Genomic DNA, 24,841 nt, shown 5'->3' on the forward strand with positions numbered 1-24,841 from the left:
GCTCAGGACATTTTAAGGGAGTCTTGTAACGTACTGTTGGGTAAAATGATCAGAAAATCCTGAATCCGGTTTTTCTCTGACATCCTTTGTGGTGCTGTAAGGTGCTGGTCTGTGTGGTCAGCCCCAGGGCCATGAGGAAGCTGTTGGCTGGGCTTTTGATAGCAAGTGATCTGTGTAGGATAAGACTGCCTCCAAGGTCATAGACGCTCTTCATAATGATTCTAATTAACTTGGGCATAGTACAGTGTAGGTAAGGTAATATAGCTTCTAGCTCACTTTTTTCAGTCTCTGTATTAAGAGAGTTGCTGGCCTGGCTTTTGCTGTACAGCATAGTTGTACTTAATCACTACAGAGGTCACACCAAATTTAAGGCCAAATGTAAGGTTTGTGAATGAGAATTAAATATTTAAGTCACCCAGGCATTTATTTTTTCCATTTCAGTTATCTTTCCAGGAGGCATGTGGAATTTTGGGCAGAGAACTAAAGCAATAATTCCTTTTCCCATGCTTTATTCCCTATATCACTTTTTTCCTCTGTCACCTTGCTTTCACTTAAATTTAATTTTAGCATGGTGAAATACACACCGAATTCAGAAACTGAGCAGACATTAGGAATGTATTATTCTTGCTGATTGCAGGTAAGTAAACACCAGTGAAGGACTGTGCTTGCCAGCCCTTTCCAAACCTTATGTTAGAACTTGTGGAACCGTGCCAAGCACTGATGGACTTCAGCTATCATTAGAAGCTAAATTTCCATGAGATTTTTGCTAAGGTTCACAGAACTACTCAAGCAAATTTGAGCCTCATGGTGGTAGTGTAAGGATTGATTTATTGTGGTGTATCAAACTCTAAAATGGTTTGGGTTTCATGTTTTCAGCATTACAAGTAAACTTGGAAGCTGTGATCCTGATGCATAGCTGAGTGCAAAATCCAGAGTGAGCCAGAGTAGAAATCAAAACTGATCCTTCTCAAACCATGCAGATGAAGCCTGCAGATTTTTTTCCTAGAAGTCTGTACTATGTGCCTTTCAAAGGACTGATAATAGCTTGTTCTTATTTTACAAATATAGAGAGATAAGAGTTGGCAAACACTCTTGTGAGAAAGGAAAGAGAATGAAGGAAAATAGGTACGAAGAAGCTGTGAGCCAACCAGCCCCAGAACCATACTGTGAAATGATATGACTAAAACATGTGCATGGTAAATAGTGTGACATTGAAAAATGAAACATTCAATATTACAGCCAGAGGAGAAAATTGCCAGCTCCCAAAATTGGGTTCTGGCAGTATGTTCAGAGAGTCAAATAGGCATATGCTTGATTGCAGTTTGGGTGGAGAGAAAGGAGATTCACAGAACTCTATTTCAGTTCATTCTGTATTTTCCCACACTATGAATTAATCACATCTAATACTAATTATATACTTGCAACATTCTGAATTCCTTCATAAACTGTTGAAAAATGTGGAGATGTTTCCAAGACTGGAGCAGCTCTAACAATGAATCCCTATATGTGCTTTTGCAACTGTTTGCTGTGCGTCATATTCAAACCCGGTTATGTTCTGCAGATTTAGTCTTCTGTACTTTGATGGTGATTTACACTCCTAGGGAAGCACTTGGGTGAAACCATGTCTCAGAAATGTGGAAGCTTAATATAAATAAATTAAATGCAGGCGTTTGATTTCAGTGAATCACAGCCTTTTGACGTTTATAATTTCAAAACATGATTGTCCCCAGCTACTCAACCTCTGTGACTCATGGTGATGCTTCAGCTTTTGGCTTGACAGAAAATGTAAAACGTAAGGTTGGGGTTTTTTAGCTATTCTAGGATGCTAAGAGATCTGGATCCACACAAGTGGGACAAATTCATACATACTGACAGCATGTTAGGAAACTGTCTAATCATTCTGATTTAATGATGCCCTGATTATCTTGCCTGTAACCATTAGGCCAATGAAGAGTTTTCTCCGGGCTTTGAGATGCGGGTGTACTTTGTTGCTGTTGAAAATAGAAGCACAGCCTAACTGCAGAGGTAAAATTATTTCAGGAGGTAAATCTGAGAGAGTTAAATTCTTCATGTTGCCAGGGTTGCTCTTGCCTGGAATTAGACAGTGTTATGCAAGCTGCTGTGGGAAGGTTTCATCCGAAGAGAACCCGTTAGGGAGCTGAAGTGATGTGATCAGGAGCTGCAGGTGCTGCACTCAGGAATGGGGAGTTTGAACTGCTCTGTGTCAGTGTGGCCTGTGGGGAGCTCGGGCAGGGACTCTGGGGTGCTCTGTGTTTTTCAGGTGGGATCCATCAGGCAGAGCATCTGAGGGCACAGAATTACCAGTGATGCTCTGAGGGGCAGGTAATGCTGTGGGGATTTTTCATCAGGCAGTTTCAGTTCCGCAGGTATGACAAATGTGATAATTCCCATCTTGCAGCTCAGGAATCAAAACTGATCTCTCTCATGAGATATACATGATGCTGATTTTGGGTTTTTTTTTCCTGCTCTTTTAACAAAGTGATGAAAGAACAGTATCTAATGAAAAATTGAATCAGTTTCAGCAAGATTTTGTTGTGGAAAGATGTAGATAAGCTTGATTTTGTGTTTTGAAGTAAAAGAATTTGCTTTTGGGAGGAGGAAAAATTGAAGCAAGAGGAAAAGTTTTAACTTTCAGAAACAAGATTAAAATTTCACAACTTCGTTAACCTACTGAATTGTGGTTAATAGCAGACACACAATTAGTAAGACTCCAATGAGGCTGGTGTAAAGTAATGTTTCTCATTTTTATCTGATTTGCCCAATTTTTTACTTCTAGCAGCCTGGTGAAGATACATTTACAGCTTCAGTTTCCTCTGCATTTCTTATAAACTAGATTTAAGAAAAGTAGAAAGAAACAAAGAATGAATAGAATAAGAAAATTCAAAAGGTGAAGCTCCTCGCCTGTCATCTTGCAGCACTTCAGCAGCTCTGCCCAGTGTGATGAGGTGTACAGCAGCTGTCTTTGGAAATACTCTAAAGGTTTGAGAAACAAGACTATTAGAGCTAATTGGGAAAGACATCAGTGAACTAATCTTGCTGCTTTCCATGGAGAACTGTAAAGCTGGCTGTATTTTCAGGGCTGCTTTCTCTTTTGCCATTTGTTAGTGTTTGCCTGAGTCCTGCCTTTCAGTAAGGCTCAGATAGGAGAAACCCCAACTTAACATTTGAACTTCATCTGGATGATGCCAGTGTTGTGTGTTGATACTTTGAGTTGGGAGCATAAGAAAACGTATTGGATTTGTGGGTCATGAACTCTCAGCACTCTGGTCTCTTTCTGAGTGTCCTTAGTGAAGACCAGGCAGGTGATTTGCTCTTTGGCCACTGCTCACAGGAGTGCCTGGGAGCTGAACTCTGATAGAACTGCTGCAGAGAAGCACTAAAACCCACACTTGTTCCACCTCTTCTGGCACAGTCATACACAGGATTTGAGGAGTGGGTATTGAAATGTGCAGATGCAAACCCTCCTAATTCTTCTGCACATGAAAGTGATATTGTATCAGATTAATTTCTTAGTCCTGTATATGTTTCAAGATAAATGGACAGCTATTGTTTTCAGCTGTAGCACCCACCATTCACATCAAAGTCTCTGCATAGCTGTAGCAGTGATGAGAAGCTTTTTTTTTTTTAATAAAATGTGTCCCCTTTCCTTCAAGTATTTATGGCTTGTCGCTGTCTAACTGAACCCAAGATGCTGACAAATATGCAAGTCACTTGTAAAGCAGTTAAAGCACAGGATATATATAAGCAGAGACATTCTTCTGATTGGAAAATAATCTTGTAATAATAATAAGTCTTCCTGTTGTAAAATTCTTTCTAAATACAGTAATATTCGGAATGGGAATTAGAGATATTTCAGGGATGACATTTCATTATTTCCAATCAGCTTTACTATAAACAAACCCTGCAAATTTTCAATGTCAGCATATAGCTCAGGTAAAACTAAGCTCATATTTGTGCTTTGAGTACCTGAATGTTTGCTGAGGATTTATTCATGGCATATTTCTGTTTTAGGATGAGGTGTGTTACATTAGGCATTTTGAATGGTATCCATTAGCATAAGCCCTTCTGTCTTTGAAAATACTTTTGTCACTAAAGTTTATAAATCTGGTTTAGGTCTCTGTGTTTGTTTGAACTACAGATCAGTAAATGACTGAGATGTGTGTTACATTTCAGGGTTTCTCCATGATATGTTGTTGTTCCGATCCCTGTGTGGTCCAGTCATGCCATATATTATTTCAACAAAATAGCTAATGACAGGCTATTGCTTAATGAAGTGCTTTCATGGCACCTTATTTAGGAGGGAGGATCTTTTTTCTGGCAGTTGGAGGCTTTTGTAACAATATCTACTGTAATTTCTCCCTTGGAATCTACACAGAGTAAGTCATCAGTGCCGTAAACTTATGTCCAGGAAGCCTGAATTAATAACCTCTGGGTCAGCTTCACAAATTTCTCATTATTCCAAATACCTTTTCCTGTTGGCTAAGCCTTTTGTTCAAGATTACCCTGAATTGCAGTGGTTATAGATGGCTTATGACCTGGAAAAGGCTATTGGCAATACAGGTACATTTTGTCACATACTTAAAATGAAGCAAACAGGGAACGAAAAGACATTAAATGTAGTAATTATCCATGAAAATGACCATTACAAACAGTAAATATGGGTGTTTTTTTTAATGAATATTGTTTTAGCTTTTTCAATGAGCTCAGAGCCAACAGATTCAAACGTGTTACATCTTTTTTATAAGGGAGTAAATTATATTAGCACTAATCTTTATTTCTAAAATAAATATTTAAAGGCAATGAAGGATTTTCTTGCCAATCATAATTAACAAATTTATATAATATTTTTATGTTCAAATTTTATCCTTCAGTGTAGACAAATGCAGTGAAATATCAGTATATCATTTTTTTCCATTAAGAAGATAGTAACAAAAGTAAGAGAAAATGCCATTTGTCCTTAAAAATGTCATTGTTCTGATGATGTCCTGGTAATAAAAAGAGGCAGGATCTCAGATAAACATCTGGTAGGAATGAGGGCTTCTTCATGTTTTTTGTTAGATGAGCATTTCAGACTCATTTGAGACTGAATGATACTGTATTTTCTCTTGTTATTTTCAATTTATCCTTTACCAGAGAGACAGGAAGCAGCAGTGAAATAGGAAATTAGGATGTTTAGAGAGAGTAATTAGAGAGAGCTAAAAAATGTTTTTTAAACTGTTTAGATGGCTGAGAGGCCCCTGTGTGTGTGATCTTTCCTGCTGAGCTGAGGGAAATGCACAAATACAAGATGTACCCAGTCTGGGCTGCCACTGTCTGCTGGGGACTTCCTTAGCTCTCAGCAGATGTTTCATGCAAAACCCATCCTAGGAACGTTTCTTGGATTCTTCAGAGTCTTTGGGAGATGTTATCTCTCTTGCTTCTTGAACCTAAACTTCTAATGATTATAAACAAGACTGAGCAGCAAACTGGATTGTGGGGTAGTTGATTCATGTAACTACCAGTTATCCCATCCCCCAGATGGATTTCAAACTAGAAATTTGCCTCTGATTGGCTTAATTTGCCTGATCAGCTTTTCTAAAAGTGTTTATCTCTTTTAATTTAGAATATATAAAGTTGCCACATGAGCTAGAGGTGGAACATAGAAATGGTGGTAGTGTTTCTGCAAATCTCAGTCATTTCTTCAGTTGTATTCTCATTCTCCCTGTGCTCTGGTTTGACCATAACTCTGAAATTGTGCATGGGATTCCAATAACAACGCAGTCCACAGCTCACTGTCCCAGTAAATTGTTCTGTGAGTATGTGAGAATTTAATATAGTGAAGAAATAGTTGTTCAGACTCCAGATAGTTTCATGATGTTGCTCTGACAAATTCAGTTTATGTAATGTGTTCTATTGCTGCTGTTATATTTGTCATTGTTGGCCTGCCTTTGCTTGATGTGAAAAATGGTTAGAAGTTGAAAACATAAAAGAGATTGTTTTCGCATCTCATAAACTTAACTCTTGGGCTCTACCACTCACTTATTTGCACAAGTTCAGGACGGCAATATTGTGCAGATGTTCATTTTACCCACGCCGATATTTTTCAATATCCAGGTTCTTTACTTGTCCCTCTTTCCAACTTCCCTTGTCTCCCAGCTCTCTCCTAGGGCAAATAAAAACTTGTATTCGATGTAAACCTGCCTGAGCTGGTTTATGTGGATTCTGAATTTCTGTATGTAGGACTTATGCTTGCTGAATGGAGTTAAGAAAAAACTTTGTGTGACATGAAAAAGTATTTTCTTTGCGTCCTTTAAAAAACTGTATTCATACAATCAGTAGAACGCAAAATTGTAAAGAATCAGAGAAGTGTAAGTGCATACTCTGTGATACTCTGGGAGATGTTTTTAAACACTTCAAACTTATTTTATGAATAAAATAGATGCCATTGTCCTTCCCCCTGTACTCTAGAGCATGTGTTTCTTTTATTAAATTAACTCATCATCATGGTTTTGTTATTTCAACTGTGGGTCTAGCTGACCAAATTTCTATATTGCTTGAGAGAGTCATTAATCATTTGAAGAGGATTTGTATATGTTCAGTTGCTTAACATCTCATCTCTCACTTTACCCCCAAATAAATTCAATCATGTTGCACGTGTTCTGCTTTCCTTTTTGTAGTCAATAATATTAATTTAACCTCCTGTGTGTTGGTGGGTGGTTGGAAGTAACTAAACAAAGATGGGATTGTAGTGAGCACCATGAAATTCTCTTCTGTTCTAGTTCTTCACTATTTAATTATTTTGATTATCCCCTGTTGGTCTGAAAAAAATAAATCTGGTAAAGTACATGTTTAATTCATCATTCAGGACCCCGGTTAGTGTTCAGATGTTGACTGCTGGATACGAACTGCTTGATACTTTCTGTATTTGTGGGTACAGTTATTAACCCCCAGCCCAGCACAAGGTTATATATAGGCTGTCCTGTCCCTGAGCATGTGCTGGGGAGGCTGCACAGCCCTTGCTGAGCACAGAGCAGCAATATATGCGTGCTTTAGACTGAAGAGTCTGGGTTAAAGTTGCTTCTCATGGGAGACAGAGAAGATGCAGAGCTCAAGAAATATTTTTTTCTTCCTGCTTGGAAGTAGGAATGAGGCACTTAGGGCATATGATTGTAGAAAGGCACAGAGAAGTCACATAATGTCTCCATCGATAATTAGAAGCAGCCTTGAGGTTGTCATCAACCTGAATGTGTCAGATGAGCTGATTATGCACAGACCGACACTGATTTCACTTTAAAAGTTTTCATCTTATCTGTTTGTGAAATAGTTTGCTTTTCTATCTCTATAGCATGTTTTAAACTGTATGGATGGTATTTTTTAATGTTCTATATTGAACACCCTTCACTGGTTGTCTCGTGGTAAAATGAAAAGCATCAGAATATATTAGTATATTGATTTTGAAGCAAGTCTGCCATTTTGCTCTCTCTTTTACAGAATTATTTTGCAGAAGTTGTTGATCCTGCTTGTTCATTAGCTTGGTATTAGCTGTAGGGCTTTCAAAAGAAATGAAAAAATCCTGTGGTTCTAGCTAGTAATAAAAATGGTATTAAAATGAATTAAAATCTTGCAGGTTTTTTGCATCCGTAATGATACACATATGGTATATATTTTTTAAAGAGGTCTGCCCCATAAAACTGGTTTGGGGAATATTTGAGTTAGTGGACTTTAGAAGAAAGACATCCTGATAACCTGTTGGCATGTGTTTTGATCTAACTATTCTGCATCTGTGATTTGGCCACACCTGTATCACTGGGATACTACTTCTAACCTAAGAATAAAATGAGACAGAGTGAAGGTTTTTAATGGTCTGAAAATGTTAAGAATCTAATCATAGCTTACTGTGTAATGTTTTATCTTGGTTTTCCTAGTTTGAAAAAGGAGGATCAGCTCTACTGCAGGATGGAAGTAATTGCTGACTTCATACGAGGGTGTTCAAAAACGTTTTAACATCCTCAAGCCTGCAGAAGTACCTATTAGTCGTCTCTTGTTTTCTTTGACCTTGCACAGTTTGCTCTTTTGGAGTGACAAGTTTTAGGCTAATTGCTGCTACTTGCAAAGTGTTGTTTAAATAAAGCCCAACAAACCTCTCATGTTTATTAGTAAGAAAATCGAGCCACTTGTAACAGTCTATTTCTGAATTGGAAGCAGTAAGTGTAGAGCCCTTGTCCATTCCATGAGGAAAGGGAAGAAGCATCCTCAGCTGAATGCAGAGCCCAGGGAGCTCTGCCAGTGCTGAGGCCAGAGTGGAAGAGCAGGAGGGAGCTGAGAAGGGACTGCCCCAGCCCCAAAAGTGTTCCTGTTCTGCTCACACAGTCGTGTGTGCAAGAGATGATAAACCCTAGCAAAGGGCCACACTGCCATACTGGTACATTTGCCAGGTTGGGGTATTTTGCCTTTTCACCCTTTCCCAGTGTTTGACAGTAACTGAGCTGCAGGCTTTGCCTGTTCATTGACTGGGCCACAGGCTCTCAGGGATTTGGGGTAATTTTGTGTGTTTGAAATGCTCAACCTCCACAAAGGCACAGATTCTGCAGTTATTGTCCTCTGGTTGCAAGATGATTCCCTTAAGTCATGAAAGTTTTGTTTAACGTTGCTCTAGAAATTTCATTAAATTTATTCCATGGTTTGCTGCATCTCTAGGATCATGATCCCTGGCTCTGAACTCACTCATTCATGCAACTAGAATCTTTTTAACCTACACACACTGGGAGAAGGGAAAAATTACCATGTCACCAGAGTAGGGGTTTGTTTTGGTCTTTAGCAGAAAGTATTCCTTGGAGTTTTCTTATGTGTATGAAAATGAGCACACTGAATATTTGCTCTTCCAGACCCAACAAAAATGATAGATATCCAGTAAGGTCTGTCAAGGTGTCCAAAGTGTTAAACTAAAAGCCTGTTGCATAAATGTTTTCTCCTTTGTTTTATTTACTAAATTTTAGTGACCAAAGAATTTTTGTTCAATCTTGTGACAGAGACTCTTGAGAGCTTTTGCTTGTAAAAGTAAATATTTTTAAAGTTATTCATCTGTAAAGGAATCTTGTAACCTAAAAATGATGTTTTTTAACTTTAGTGGATGATTTAAAATAGTCTTCATAATAACTTTCTACATTCAGTGAATCAGTTAATCCTTACAAGTCTGAGACCTTGATGTCTTATCAATTTACTGCTATAATAGATTTTATACTATAATGAAGTATTATTTATTTATTCTCTTTTATAGCAATTTTAATAGGGTAATCATATTGGGAAGGATTGTATAGCCTGGGGGAAGGTCATCTTAATTTGATTGTGTAGAACACAGATCAGTTCTTTTTTCAAGGATGCAAGTAATGTTTCTGTACTACTTCCATAATTAAAGCAGAACTGATAACAGCTTTTCAAATCCCAGGTGTTTTTGAGCCTTGCTGCTGAATAAAGACATAGAAAAGAGGAGAAAAAATTGCTGGATGTTCCTACAGAGGAGCAAGGAGGAATCTGCCGAGAATAATTGGAAATTATAAAGATTGTCTCTTACAACAAGAGATGCTGTTTTCTCAAACATAAAAGCTTTTTAAAATTCAGAAGTTTTTATTGAATGAAGCACTTTGCTTTTGTGACCTTTAATACTTGTTAAACAGATCAAGTTATTGAATACAAGAGCTTTAATCATATGATTGAAAACAGAGTTTCTCCTTACTGGACAACTGTCGGAAAAGATTTTTTGACCCTTAGAAACAGACACGGATTCAGATGTTTGCCACTTCTTTAACTCGAGTACCAGAATGGGGAGCACTGTCTCCAATGTGTCCTTAGTAGGACAGCCTCCCTCAGACTGGATCACTTTCCTCATTTTGCTTTTCACATATCATGAACCTTTCTGTTCTCCTTAGAGATCTCTTATTTGTAAGTCTTAAGAAAATAAATTTTTTTTGTTTAAACACTGATGATAATAATTATTTTGCTGCCGCTTTTGTAGGTGTTTCAAAGTCTTCTAGCAGTCTGTGTTATTTCATGGTAGGTTTTGCTTTCCCCTTAATCTTCCATGTTATTTGGTGCTACTTCATTTTCTCTGATGCTCTAATATTTTGAGGCTCAATACAAATGCCATAAGCCTTCCTTAATTTAATATCTTTCAGATAGATTTAACTTTCTCTTTAGATGAGTTGCAAAGTTACAGAAACACTGTGAAAATGGTTCTTGAGTAGTTAGGAATTATCCGTGTAATCCAAATATTGTTCTAATGATGGCTCATTAGTGCAAATCATTCCCATTTACACCGTTCTGGTCCTCATTGCTCTGTGAATGAGACTTTTTTTGCTGTCTTGGTAAAAACAATTTCTGTAGTTTAGAAAAAAAAATACAGCAAACTAAAATTGTGGCTTGCATTCTTTCATGCTGTTAAAACCCAAAACATTTCATTTTAAAATGCAATGATAAAAACTGATACTTGTTTACTCTTATGTGCCAAATACTCTCTGAGTTGCAAAGGCAGTTTGCATTATAAAGTATTTTTAAGTTGAATAGTAAAAATTTATGTTTAAATAAATATGCTGTTTATAGTGTTAAGAAATACTTGATAACATAGGCATCACTGATGTCTATTTACAGAATGATAAATGTAAAAGGCAATATAGATCATCAGTCTTGTACCACACTTTGTACAATACTGCAATTGTGTGAGTTGTGTGCGATACTTTGCAATATGCATCTAGATTGCTGAAGTTTTGTTTCAGACAAGTATCCATTGTTATCAAGGTGCTTGTTTAGCTGAGACATCATGCCAAAATAAGTGGCTAGGCTGGAACAGAGAACTTTGAAGAAATTTCCTTCTTACCTTGCAGTTCAGTTCTCATCGCAGGCTACAAACTTTTCACTTTCCTGTTTTTCTGTTATTTTGACCAAATTGATTTTTGTCATAATTAACATAACATCTTTGGCAGCCATCCTAAGTGATCACACAGCACATTTTTTTATTGTGACTGAAGGCATCTTTTGTTTCAAAACAAACTTGCTTTTGCCCGTCAGCATGAGTGATGCTGTAAAGCGATTTTGTGATCAGTTCTGTAGCAGTTCCATAAGTCTCTGTCTCCTGTGATTACGGGGTATGGCAGAGCAGCACAGGGTTCTGCAGACTGTCAGCAATAGGATTATTTGAGGTGTCTCAAATATGGTCAGTTCCCTGTTGGGGCAGAATGGTGCAGTGCTTGTTCTGCTGGGCACTGATCCATTTATATTGACTTGCACTAGGAAAACTTTACAGGGATAAAACTGAAAACTGTGATTTCTATTTGCCTTATTTTTATGATGCAGCGTGGGCTTTCAAAATGTCAGCTCAGACATGCAGAATGATGCAGATACTGCGAAGGAATGTACAAGCAAAAAACCCCAATGTATTTACTTGAGCAAATCTAGCTGCACAAAAGTCTAAAAGCTGATTTTTAGTCCTGATGATTCATATAACAGCTGACATGAAGGAGATTTCTTCGCTCGCTTGCAGGTCTCTGCGTAAGGTTGGAGTAAACTCATCTATTGGACAAGTCACACTAGAGCTGAGTCTGCTCCTAACCTGGATAATGATCTTGTTATTTATTAGACTTATAACCTTCTGGTGTGTTATACTCTGTGCATTCAGAACTCACCTAGTTAAGGTTATATCAAAGACTGACCTCCATTGACAAGATTAAATTGAAGTCATTTTCTCTAAGAGCTTAGGTAGAGTATTTGTGTTGTCAGCAAACAGGACTTTATCCTCTTTCCCTTGGGCTTTATCTCAAATGCAGTGTCAGAATGCCAGATGGATTTACTTTATTATTTTTTCTTCAATTTTTAATATTCTTTCTATCACCTTTCAGCTGTCACACTCAATAATTTCCTTGGAAAGGAAGAGCCCAAAAGAAGCCATTGTATAACAGCTCTGCTTAAATGCTCATCTTTTGCAGTGGTATTTTTGAGCTGCATACATTACCTGATCTTTAATCCTTAGAACTTGCAGGACTGTCTTAAATCTGCTATTTTTGTAGGCTTCTCACTTGCAAAAAAACCCTCAACAAGCTAAAGCCAGTTCCCCCCCCCCCCCCCCCCCCCCATACAGAAAAAAACCCCCACACTAAACAGGAAAATATTAATAATCTGCAATAGCATAAGGACTACTTTATACTACAATTTTCTTTTAAAAAAACCCCCAAACATAAATCATATTATTGTGTATACACTGGTAGAATTAAGGAAACAGACTCAGACCAATAAATCAATGAGTACTAAATCAACTGAAGAAACAATCAGTCCTAAATATCCTTAATTGTAAAATAAGTGCTTTCTTTTTTCCTTTTGTTTTTTCTTTTTTAATATAGCAGATCTTAGTAGTTGGCTAGCCTTGCCACTTGCAGAACTTGATGAAGGAGATTGTCCACTAAACAGCTTCTTTGGAAAAGGAAATAATCCACTGGATGAAATGAAATAATACTTTTTTGGAGTTGATTTCAAGTATATTCTGACATCCTTACTTGAAATTTGTCCATTTTTCCTTCCATCTACAAAGTATTATGAAAGCCATAGGCAAATAAAATTTACATCCTCGAAATGACTATGTCTGTATGTGAATTTCAGTAAAAATTTCTCCATGATACGTACCTTCAGTTCAGCTCAAGAAGAACAGTTTATTGCTGCATATTCTAGTACAGAGTACTTTATCCTCAAATAAACATAGATTTATGTTTAAATATTATATGCATTTACTCTCAAATGGATATTAGGGCATGGACTCATACTTACTGTGATTCTTCAAAGACACTAAACTTTGGCCTCCTCCAATTAGGAAACACATCACAAATTCTTGCCAAGGGTTAAGGTATTTAAGAGGTTAAAAAGTAGTCTGTACTGTTTGTTGCTTTCAAAGCTTAGTAAAATTTCTGGGTAAACTAGGTCATAAAAATATCAATAATTTTATCTAAATTGCTTTTGCTTATCTGGTTATAGTTCTGTACAAAATAGGCCAAATAGTCTTCAGGAATCTTTAAGAGGCAGACAATACTTTCTTACTCAAAATAAGTCACTACTAAGTTTATGAGTCCATGTTAAAGTATGCATAACTTACAATGCCAGCTATGATGTGTATTTCTAAAATTCAGCATAAAGCAAATAATTTTAGGAAATGTCAGTTGGTACACATTGAGTACACATCTACAGCTGTAGTTAATACTCCTGTGAAGTAAAAACACTTTTAGTTTGTCAGGGAATAAGTTCAGCACTGACAGCAGTTCTTGATCCGGTAGAAATAAGCTAAACAAAGATCATAATTAAGTAATCATCCAGAAAAATATTTAAATCTTGAAAGCTTTGTATTAAAAATAGTACATACATTGTTTATGACTAGAGCTTTTTTTGGACTGCCTTTAATATTTTCAGGGCAGCCAGGGAACTGAAACAATATGGGATTTTCTTCAGATGTATTGATAAATCTGTTTTCATAAATGTACCTTTATGAAGAGTGTAGAGGAGATCTGAGAGAGGATAAAAATTTCTTGTTCTACTCTTCTAGCTGGAGACGGTAATCAGTGGATTGATAGATGTATTAAACTATGAAAACCACGTTTTTATGCTGAATGTGCATTCTGAGTAGAGAATGTGGGTTTCTGTTGCAGTATGAATACTTCAATGCTGTGCTCATAAATGAACGAGATGAAGAGGGAAACTATCTGGAGCTGGGGAAGGAGTTCATCCTGGTGCCAAACGACCACTTCAACAACTTGCCTGTGAACATCAGTCTGAGTGACGTCCAAGTACCCACCAATATGTACAATAAGGGTAAGAAAAGAGCTGCTTTATTTCATTATTCCACTGGCCAAACCAAAAGCACACCCTTGCTTCAAAATGAAGCTGCTGATTAACTGTGTATCATCTGTGTTTTCCAGTTGGCAGTAATACTCAAATTTTCTGTGGAAGAATGTTTTAAGCATGACAGTTCTGTAATGCCTTTTGTTTTGTGGCAATTTAGCAGTTTAATGAAGTTAATGATTTGCATATGAGGCTTGCATGAGCTCTGCCATAGAGTATGGCAAAATATGTTTATTCTAGTAAATTATTTTCCAGAGTCTTCAAATCATTTGAACAGAGCTTGCATTGTCACTAGTTTTATGCTATCCTTGCTGAGATCTAGAATTGTCTTTGAAATATATAGGATAGGTAGGAGGGGAATACTTTATTAGATTTATGATTTCAAACTTGTGAGAATATTTCTAGCAGTATATCTGCTATTCTAGCTCTATACACAAACTCTGCTGTGAGTTTGCAGATAATATTTAGAAGGAGTAATTTCTACTCCCCTATTTGACGTAGGTGCTGCATAGCACATTGTACTAGCAAACAGCAACATTAGATATTAGAAATGATGGACTTCAGTCAAAAAATTGGAATGTCAACTAACCTCAGATATATATATTTACGCATTTTTCTTTTGCCATTTCCCTTTAATCAGACAGCAGGAATTTTTATTTTTGCAGTGCTTATGCAACACCTATCTATTCATTTTTCTCAAGCCAGTAATAAAAGAAAAATTAAGAAGGAAAGCACCAAAGTTTCCTAACAATATCTACAGTATACTTGTCATTGGTCTGTAGAAATCTGCCTAATCTCATTATCTGGTTCCTCTTCTGTGTTTTAACTATACTAAAAGGCTTCTAAAAGGACATTAAGTGCTTTCCTCTTAATACATTCCAGGCTAGCAACTGGGATAGTTCATGCAAGGATATTGTGTAATAAGGCAAATTAGTTCAGATAAGTTGATCTGGTAAGAGAAACAGAGGATATGGCAGCTTCTTTTCAAAGTTAGGATTCCGACTTGAGAATCCTGACAAGCCAAAACTCCTACAATAAAGTCTTAAACTAGGGATGAAAAATAAATCTTCCTAGTGAGTATTTGAAAGGTTTTGAAATGATTAATGCAGGATATTTTGAAAAGACTTGGAAAATGCTTAAATCTCCTGAAGATACCAAATGACTTTTTTTGTGCAAGTGCTAATATTTATTTTATCAGGCCTGTCTATAAATTAATTCATTCCAGAATTGCTAAGGAATATAGCGGTCAGGAAACTGTGCTTTACCAGAGAAGGAAATGATTCTGAGCAGTTTGTGAGAGCAGGAGAACTAAAGAACCTTCAGCAATGTGATAAGTGCTACTGCTATGTATTGAATGCATTTTTTATGCTGATTACTTATAGTTAAAGGCCAATGTCAAAGAATTTGCTACATCTTGGTTTGGCCTCTCATACAGGGATTTTCTGTAGAGATGGGGAAGATAAAGTTCTGTGATGATTCCTGTTTCTACTTTGTGTAATTCAGACCATCCAAAATTGTCACTTTATGCAGCTGCAGAAAAAAAAAAAAGCATTTTTTAATCATTTAAATGTATTCCAACTGCAGAGATATGGTTTGTTGTTCGCATTTTACTTGCACATGGACATGATAATCTTGTTTGGAGCCTGTCAATATTTGGAAATAGTCTTCTTACCAAGAAGAGAACCATATACTTAGATTTTTTGTTGCCTAGTTCTGTAATGCAGAGGGGTGATAACAAGTTAATTTAATCTTAGCCTGAGGGTACAAGCAGTAGATATTGATAGGTTTACAACCAAGTGTCTGCAGAATACCATTTCTCTATAAAGGGCCTGTTGTTTATTTCCAGGTTATGTTTTATTTTATTGAATTACTAGGAAGAACCACAGCCAGAATTCACAGTTGAAAACAGACAAGCGTGATCACTGAATAGTTAAACACGGGGCTCTTGAGTCAACATAGAAAAAAACCACAACCCTCTATTTTTAGGGTAATTCTAAACTTTTTCCTTAATTTTGGTTTTTTTTAGTTGCACAGATACTGATAATTTGCCATGGATTCAGAGAAGAGTCGCAGGACTCATCAAAGAATTGGCATATGTGCTGTGGACTGAGACCACAGGAGCTCAGTTCATTAGCTTATTCAAGAGATGATTAAAGGCTTAATTAGTTGTTCTGTAGTTAATTACTAATACCAGGCTCTATAATCTGGTTGCCGATGATTGTAAAAATTCCATGGCTGAAATCAGGTTCCATTACTTCACAAATTGCACAACTGTGGGCTCAGTTAAGCTTTGGGAAAAGATTTGGCCTGGTCAGCTCCCATGATCACAGTGATCCTGCCCAGCTGTGAAATCCCTGAAGCTCACAGTCCCTAAACTGGGCACTAAATGAGATTGGCTTAAAAATTTTGGCACATAAACATATGGCTATTCTTTATTATATCTTCTGGCTCTTTCAGCCTCACCATAGAAAAACTTAAAAATATTAATGGCAATAACGGGATTAAATAATTCCCATTCTAAGGACACCTTCAATTTGGAATCTGAAAATAGAGAGGAAAACCAAATTAATTACAGTTATGATGAAAGAAAGAAATTAAAATATGATAAATATCAAATCTATGGTATTAAAATTTAGCATGGAACATTTTGAAAAGGAAAATGAGAGCCAATAAAAAATCTGCCAACCTCATTTGTAAGCATACACTTGTGCCATCTTGGAGTACAGAGTGCATGCACTTAATATAATATAGAAGGAAAGATAAACTAATGAATTTAACAGACAGTCACACCTTCACATTTACAGTGCTCTTGGTCATCACTGTAAAATACAGAGAGCTGATCTGGTTACTGATGTGCTTTTGTACTTTTCATTTCTCTCTTCTGCACACCCTTGTTCCTTGCTTTCTCCATTTCTTCGAACGGTGTACTGGTTTGGCACAGCCTGGTTTTTGGCAGCAGAGGGACCACAGCTGTGGCTCCTGTGAGGAGCCGCTGGAAGCTTCCACCACATCCAGCAGAGCCAATCCCTGATGGCTCTGAGGATGGACATGCTGCTGGGCAAAACTGGGCCAGTTAGAGAGGGTGGTAACACCTTTGTGATAACGTATTTAAGAAAATTAAAACAAACTGCACAGTTTTTTTTTCTAGTCAGAGAAGATGAGGAGGTGAGAACCTGTGAGGTAAACAACGTGACAACACCAAGGTCAGTGGCACAGGAGGAGCTGCTCCAGCCGGAGCTGAGATTCCTCTGCAGGTCCTGGTGAGACCATGGTGGAGCAGCTGTGCCCCTGCAGCCCGTGGGGATCCACGGGGGATCCAGAGATCCACCCACAGCCCGTGGGGATCCACGGGGGATCCAGAGATCCACCCACAGCCCATGGCAGAGGCGCCCATGCTGGAGCAGGTGATGCCTGGAGAAGGCTGATCCCATGGGAGACCTGGTGGAGAGAGAGGGCCCTGCTCCCAGGCTGGAGCAGCCTGTCCTTGGAGCACTGCACCCCTTGGAAAGAGAGACCCACATCACAGCAGTTTTGGGAGGGCTGTCTACCCGTGGGGAGAATTCATGTCACAGCAGGTAGACCTGCTGCATGTGAGATTGGACCCACGCTGGAGAAGTTCACAGAGAACTGTCTCCTGTGGGAGGGACCCCATGGTCTCACAGGGGAAGGATCCTCTCCCTGAGCAGGGAAAGAAAACCTCAGGTGATAAACTGACCAAAACCCCTGTGCCCTGTCTCCTTGTGCTGTCATGGGAAGGAGGGAGGGGTTGGGGGAAGAAAAGGTGTTTTTAAGGGCTTATTTTACTTCTCACTATCCTCCTCTTGTTCCGTTAGTAATAAAATTCACTTTGCAACTTTGCAAGTTGAGCCCATTTTCCCCTTGCAGTGTTTTCTCCCAGTCCTTATCTCAACTCCTGAACCTTTCATTAACTTCTTTTTTCCTCTCCTCTGCCCAGTTGTGGCAGGGGAGGGTGAGTGAGTGACTCTCGTGGGTGCCTGGTGTTGGGCCAGTGTCAAACCATGACAAGTGGACAGCCATTAATATTAAAAAGTGTAGATATTACTGGTCTTTGGAATATAAAGCCTATACAGTTCAGAAAATACATATTTTGGTATTCCCATAATGTTCATACACTGAAGGAATTCAGAACAAAGAAAAGTGGGATAATTGTGCCTTTCAGTTAAATGTATTTACCTGTGTATCCATAGTGACCTGTCACCTTTAGGACATTTCTCAGAAAAGCTGGTGCTCCTGTTAAACTGCACAGCATTCTCCTGGCCTCCTTCATTTTTTCCTGAAAAAGACTGCTCATTATAATGTTTTGTTTTAGAAATATTTAAGCATACTTTGAGAATCTAAATCTGTCACTGCCTTCTATTCTCTTTGAACACAAAGTGTGCTCATAACATAGGTAATTTAGGTAATAGGTAATAGCCTCATTGCCCACAGCCACAGGATTTGCAAGGCAGTATCTTTTAAAATAATGAATAATTAATTAATTAAGACACCTTGTGATAACTGTCTTAGCAAGCAGTAGCTCTTCCATCCAATTTGGCAATTATCAGCTGTGCATAGATTTCTGACAGAAAGCAGACAAAAGGTTCTCAGTGTATTAGTCATGTAAAAATACTCATAGAGGAAAAATAAGGGAAGAATTAAGGTATTTTTTTTCATGTTAGAAGGAAACTTTAATATTTGGAAGTACAGAATCAATTTGAATCCAGTTTTGGCAATGCAGAGGCAGAGTCCAGGTGTGTATGAGGCGCTGTCTCATTCAGCTGCTGGGCTCTTCTATTAAAAAAATTTACACGGGTTACATAGTGGCACAAAGTGAGCTCTCATAGGTCTTACTTTTTATGTCTTCCTATTAATTTAGAATGTAAGTGATTTGGGACATGCTGCTGTCTTGGACATATCTTTCATGTACACTTCCACAGCTACACATTCCTAAGATACTCAGATACAACTTTCTACATATCAATCAGTCTGTTTTAAACAGCTGTTGTAGAAGACATTAGTAATAATGAAAAAATGATTACTAATTTAAAGTTTGTATGGTGTCAACATTTGGTTTATTACTCTCTGAGATGACAGTAGTATATTTGGAAGAATCTCAGAACGTGACATATAATTAAAAAGTATCACTTGGAATGTGGGCTACCTGGCAATCATCCACGGGGATCACGGCAGTAAGATTGCCACTGGGGAGAGTAAGATTCTGTAATGGATTTATGTACACAAGGAAATGATAAAAGAAGACTCAGAACTGATCTTGCAGATGTTGACAGTGTATAAAAGAAAAATAGAGTAGCATTTTACCTTTTGTTCATATGAGAATATAGGTAGCCAGGATCCCATGTTCTTTGTCCAAAGTATGTGCTGTATCTGGGAAGAACCTACTCCAGTTTTTGGATTTTTTTTTCCTCTATCTGTCACCTCATATTTACTCCTACTTGTGGACAGCAATGACATATTTTCTGCTGTTTAGTTTTCACTAGCAGTTTTTCCATGGAAGAGGCTTGTGAATACTTGGATAAATGTGGTTTTCAGAGGAATGCAGATGAAAACCAAAGCCAAGGTGAGGGTCAGTGTGTCTTGGTGACACATGCTCAGGCGGATCTAAGTTATGGCACCTGTTGAAAAGCAAAGCCTAGCATAGTACAGTACCAGGGGTGACACACAGCAGGATCTCATCCACTTACAGGAGCTCTGCATAAAATCTAGGAAACACACAAGGAAATCCATTGTCTCAATATAATGGAAAACAACTCTTGGTTTTGAGAATTTGCCGTTATCTTTGTTCTTATGACAAGATAGGCTTTATGTTTAGGGAAAGGGCAAGAGCCCAGGTTCTCTTCTTTTCAATGATTCAAAATATCAGGATGCAAGCACTTCTCCTTGCCTTTTAAACTCTATTTCTCAGTGTAACAGTTTCTTCACAGTAAGAAATTTAGAACTAAAGAGAGACTTCTGTGCCTGAGAGCTTTTTAATGTATAAAATTATCATTTTTTTTTCTAACCTCCTTGCATTTCATAAAATCTTACAATATCTCTGCCTCTGTATTTGGTCTAAGATTGAGATTTTGGACTAAAATATTACACACCCAAAGACAACCTTTCTAAATGTCTTTAAAAACAAAAATGCCTTGTAGAATGAGCCAAGTTTGACTTTTCCTTATTGGCTATTTTGACAGAAGTAGGGTAAGGGTGAGCATATGTGAATCTATCAAGCAGCCCTGGACAGTATCTCAGAGATGTGGTGGAGGAGGCAGACATGTGCCAATAGAGGTAGATTGGAGAAAGGATAATTTCTTTGTTTGAATCAGATCAGATGCATCTTGAGAAGTATGTTTGATTTTGCCTTAAAAAAAAGAACAAAGTAAAACTATTTATCTTGGCAATAGAAGGGAAAGTAGGCTTATATAAGTTGATTTAAAGTAATGGGAGGTTTTTCCTTGGTCGTCATTTCTAGTTTACTGAATATATAATCTTGTTTTACTTGCTCAGCTTTATAATGGAGAAAGACTTCCTAGAGGATAAACCTTCATCCCATTAACACAGTTGCCAGTGCAATTAAGTGCATTCTACAGCTTTGTAAGACTTAGTTATCCACTGAATTTTTTGTACTTATTAAAAGTCATTGAGCGCAGAGTCCAAACTTAACTACTGGGTAGAACCCCCGGATTTTCCATTTTTAAATATTCTTAATTAAGTGTATTTTTGTTTTCATCACTAGGGAATGTCTGAGGAAAAGACATATGTATATAGATATATATGAAGGTATATATATAAATATTTCATATGTGGTGGAGAGTGGTGCAGTCTGTTCTCACACCAAAGGATGTTGACATATATGTGTGATTCACTGAAGTATTGCAGGAAATATTTTGGACACACGATAGTTTTGTGACCATGGTTCTGCAACCAAATTGTCAAGTCCTGCATCAGAAGAATTTTAATTTAAGCTATAGTACGAGGTTAATGTCTCTATTTTCCTGCCCATGCAGAGATAGTCAGATCACAGTCCTGCACTGCCTTCTGTTTGTACAGCACACAGACCACTTCTGAGAGCCAGGAATAAATTGTAACCAGTATTTTAGTGCTTGTCTGTTTTCCCAGTGTTTGTTTCTGCTGGGATTCCATAGTACAGCCCGAGGCACAGCTTTTCGCTTTAAGCTCTGTGACTATTGAAGCATTTCAGAGCTGGCTCAGCAGTCTGGTCGCTTCAGCACAGCCCCGAGTGCCATGGTCACACACAAAGTTACATTTTCGTGGTCCTGAAATTCAGCACGTGTTCAACTACTGTGCTCTGTGTTTCAGAATTCTGTGGAACTGACATCTGTATCTTTTAGCTTGGGCTTTTTGCCATTTATTCCTAGTAAAGCCCTGGGGAGAATATCCCATGAACTCTTAAATGCCTTTCGGAGGTGGACACACAGCAGCACCATGCTGGTACAAATGAATAGACTTGTTCTGAACAGACTCAGTTTTGGAAATTTTTCTTCCCAGGCTGATTTACAGTGATGTCTGTTCAAATGAGTTTGAACATGGGGCCGTCCACTCCTGCCGTGGAACTTTGTGAAAAGAATTGATTACTGTCTTTGAAGGACCCAAGGTGAAATGCTGGTTGGTGTATGGAAAAGTGAGATGCAATGGGTAATGCACAAAAGGACCGTATTAACTAGTGAAGTCTACAATAATAACTGTATTTCTTCCAAGGCTTTCTTGGGACCTTCCTGCTTTCCTTCGTTGCTCCAGCTGAATTGAAGTGCCAGTGTCTGGGCATGTGCAGAGGGTTAATCATGTGCATTATCTCCTTTTAGAAACCTGATATCGATAACTGCCTCACCTAAAAGGCATTAGCCTCTGCTTCAGGGAGGATGTGTGCTCTGTGCAGGGAGAAGAAAATATGTTAGAATCAATTAGCAAATCTAATAATGATACCTCAAAATAAAGCATAAAATTTTCCCAAACGTGTTGGGTCTGGAAAGTTGCTCTCCAGCTTACATTATCCTGGAGAATGAGGCTTATACTAATGAACAAAGCTTCATTTTTTTCCTTATATGAATGCATTTTAAACTCAGGAAGTTAGGTGAACTTTTAGCCCAGTGCTTACACTGATTTCTTTTTAATGTTGACGTGGTTTATACTGAATAAATTTCTCATTGTTTACCTACAACTATTTCTGACATTTCATCATGTCTACCACTATAAAAGGGTGAATTTTCACATCCTTTCTTACATCTAGCAAGTTATTTTTCATAGTACTGCCATGTAATTTAGAATTATATTTTGAAAATATAATTGAAAATATAATGTGAAAAAAAACACAGTCATGTTTTTGTGAATTTTGTAATTAAATCTTTATTCCCTACTATAATGTACTTGAGAGGGGAGCAACTGAATAATATGGCTTAAATATGATCATAATTGACATCCAAAAACCTCTCCTTAATAAAAGTACCCTCTTTCAAACCTCTGACATTTGTGCATTCTGCTAGTTGCAGTTTTGGCACTAGGGATGATTTTTTCTTATCAGATTGGCTGTCTTTGGCAAACACCTATCAGCAGCCCAGTGGTTGGTTAGTTTATAGAATCTCTGCTATCATAAACTGCCAGGTGCCTCAGTAAATTACTTCTGCATTTTTACGTTGTCAGGCCTGGTTCTCTGTTAAGTTAGGAAATACACGTATGTTACAGGAAAGATCTTTTTTTTAAGGCAGCTGGAGAACAGTTTGTGCATGGTCAGGTGAAAAATTATTTTCTCTAAATCGTTTTTTCAATTGAGATTAAAAGAAGAAAAAAAAAATGAAAAAACAAAACAAAGCCCAAAAGAAAAATATTCCACTGGATTACAGAGTGTCAGGTATCTATCTAGATATATTTAGATAATGAAGTAGAAGCCTTAGTGCAAGATATTGCTTTGTCTTTAGTGACAGAGTAGACAGAATCAAGACAGAAAATAAAATTTGATGATCAGTTATACAGTCTGAAGTTAATCTGCTGCTTTGAAAACTAAAAGCAATAATATAAATTTTAACGTAGAGACGTCTGTCTTAACCGTCTTCTGTCTGTTCTTCTCATCCTGATCGAGCTGCTGTTGTGGAGTTTTTGAAGTACAGGAAGCAATTTTATCAGTGCTTTCCATAACTGCAGAGTTTTTCAGTGATGGATGCTGAAGTCCATGAATATTTTCAAGCGTTTCTGTCAACAGGAGATATGGTTTATGTCAACTCAGCTAACAAACATAAGGCACACAATATGTTGCCGAGAGTCTCAAACTGTGTAAATCAAGCTGTAAAATCCATGTTTTTTAAAGCTGCTTCATGATTGTAAAATACACTTTAAAGTTCAATAATAAGTAAAAAGATAAAGAAATGTTCATTAATAGTAGTCTAAATTCATTTTTCCTTAAATTAATACCACACTAATACTAATTCCATGTCAGTGGATTTGGGATACATTCAAATATTAACAACCATTTTGACTCTGTAACCATGATCACTCTGTGTAAATGTGGATTTCTAGAAAAAAGTGATTGAAAAGTATCTTACAGCTCTTAAGGTGTATTTGTACATCACTTTTTTTTTGAGAACAAGATGACTATAAATATTTTTGTATGGATTTAAATTCAGTTCTTATCATTGCTCACATTTTCACAATTCAGTTCCTTTCCATGGGGTTTTTTTACATGGTTGCAATACTGTTTTGCAGAAAGAGGCTTTGTCTCTTTGTCTTATAGCTTTACTTATGACATGATTCTTTGCAGCACATGTGCACTGTCTTTTGTGTCTCCCTTTGTCTCTGTCATGGATCATTTCACTGGCTGTTGAAAGTATAGATTTTATCATGTGGCTTAAACCTTTGTTTAAAAGCTTTCTGTTAGGATTATTGTCATTACTGCTGTGGGAAGTTGGCAATCAATTATTGCGTGCTCTTCTATTGTTTTGTGGATTGTGGATTGTAGATTTTGGAATAATTTGGGCTGGAAGAAACCTTTTAAGGTCATCGACTCTAATTCCCCTGCAAAGAGCAGGGACATCTTCACCTCGATCATGGTGCTCAGAGCCTGACCTGGAGTGTTTCCAGGGAGAGACATCAACCAACTCTCAGTAACCTGTTCCAGAGTCTCATCAACTTCATCATAAAAAAAAATTTCTTCCTTATATCTAATCTGAACCTACCATCTTTTAATTTGAAACTTTTATCTCTTATTCTACTGCACAGTATTTTCTTCCAGTTGTTTCCATCCTTCACCTCTTTCTACCTTCGTAATACTTTTTAAAATACCAATACTTTTTAAATTATTTACAAACAATATGAATAGAATACAACTGTGAATAATTCTGACCTCAATGTCTTTGGTACAAAAGACATCAGGTGTAGCCTGTGTTTCTCTGTTTACCATATTTACTTCTTGAATGCTGAAAACATTGCAAAAGAAGGTCTTGGACTTAGACTTCACAAATATTTTTTAAGTTTTGAATGGACAGTTTAGAGACTGGGAAAGAATATTACCTGTGTCAAATGGCATTTCCATTTCATGATGCTCACTGCATGTTAAAAGATAAGTTTATGCACTACAAGTCAGTAAATGCAGACTCTAATCAAAAGTTTTGCTTGCATGGGAAAAAAAAATCTGCTGCATGTAATAGAGCCTTCTCTAAAAGATATTGAAATGTGATGAACCACAGCCATTTTTTGATTAAGTGAGGGTTTTTCAATTTGATACTTAAAAAGAGCTATGAATATCATTCAGTCATACTTTCCTATCAATGCCTTCCAACTGGCTGCCAAAATTGAGATTACCTGTTTTCTAGAATAATAGAACCAAAAAAATCATTTCTCAAATGATGCAGAAAGATTATAATCTGCAGCTAGCACATATGCAAAACCATTTTCCTGTAAGGTGTGAAATTAAGAAATAAAATCTTGTCTGTCACTGTCGTATATGATTTTATGGAGTTTGCTT

General features: G+C 37.3%; 1 protein-coding gene across 2 annotated transcripts in view; it reads left to right on the top strand.

Moving 5' to 3' along the window:
• The window catches only part of CACNA2D3 (calcium voltage-gated channel auxiliary subunit alpha2delta 3), a 394,699-nt gene that overhangs the window by 143,928 nt on the left and 225,930 nt on the right, over positions 1-24,841 (top strand). For both annotated transcript variants that reach the window (XM_066195341.1, XM_066195342.1), the window contains exon 5: positions 13,677-13,839. In XM_066195341.1, the coding sequence (XP_066051438.1) occupies positions 13,677-13,839 (163 nt within the window). The remainder of the gene's footprint in view (positions 1-13,676; positions 13,840-24,841) is intronic.

This window comes from Chamaea fasciata, unplaced genomic scaffold (genome assembly GCF_029207755.1).
Source record: "Chamaea fasciata isolate MVZ Bird 193981 ecotype frontalis unplaced genomic scaffold, bChaFas1.0.hap1 SCAF_13, whole genome shotgun sequence".
NCBI classification, from domain to species: domain Eukaryota; kingdom Metazoa; phylum Chordata; class Aves; order Passeriformes; family Sylviidae; genus Chamaea; species Chamaea fasciata.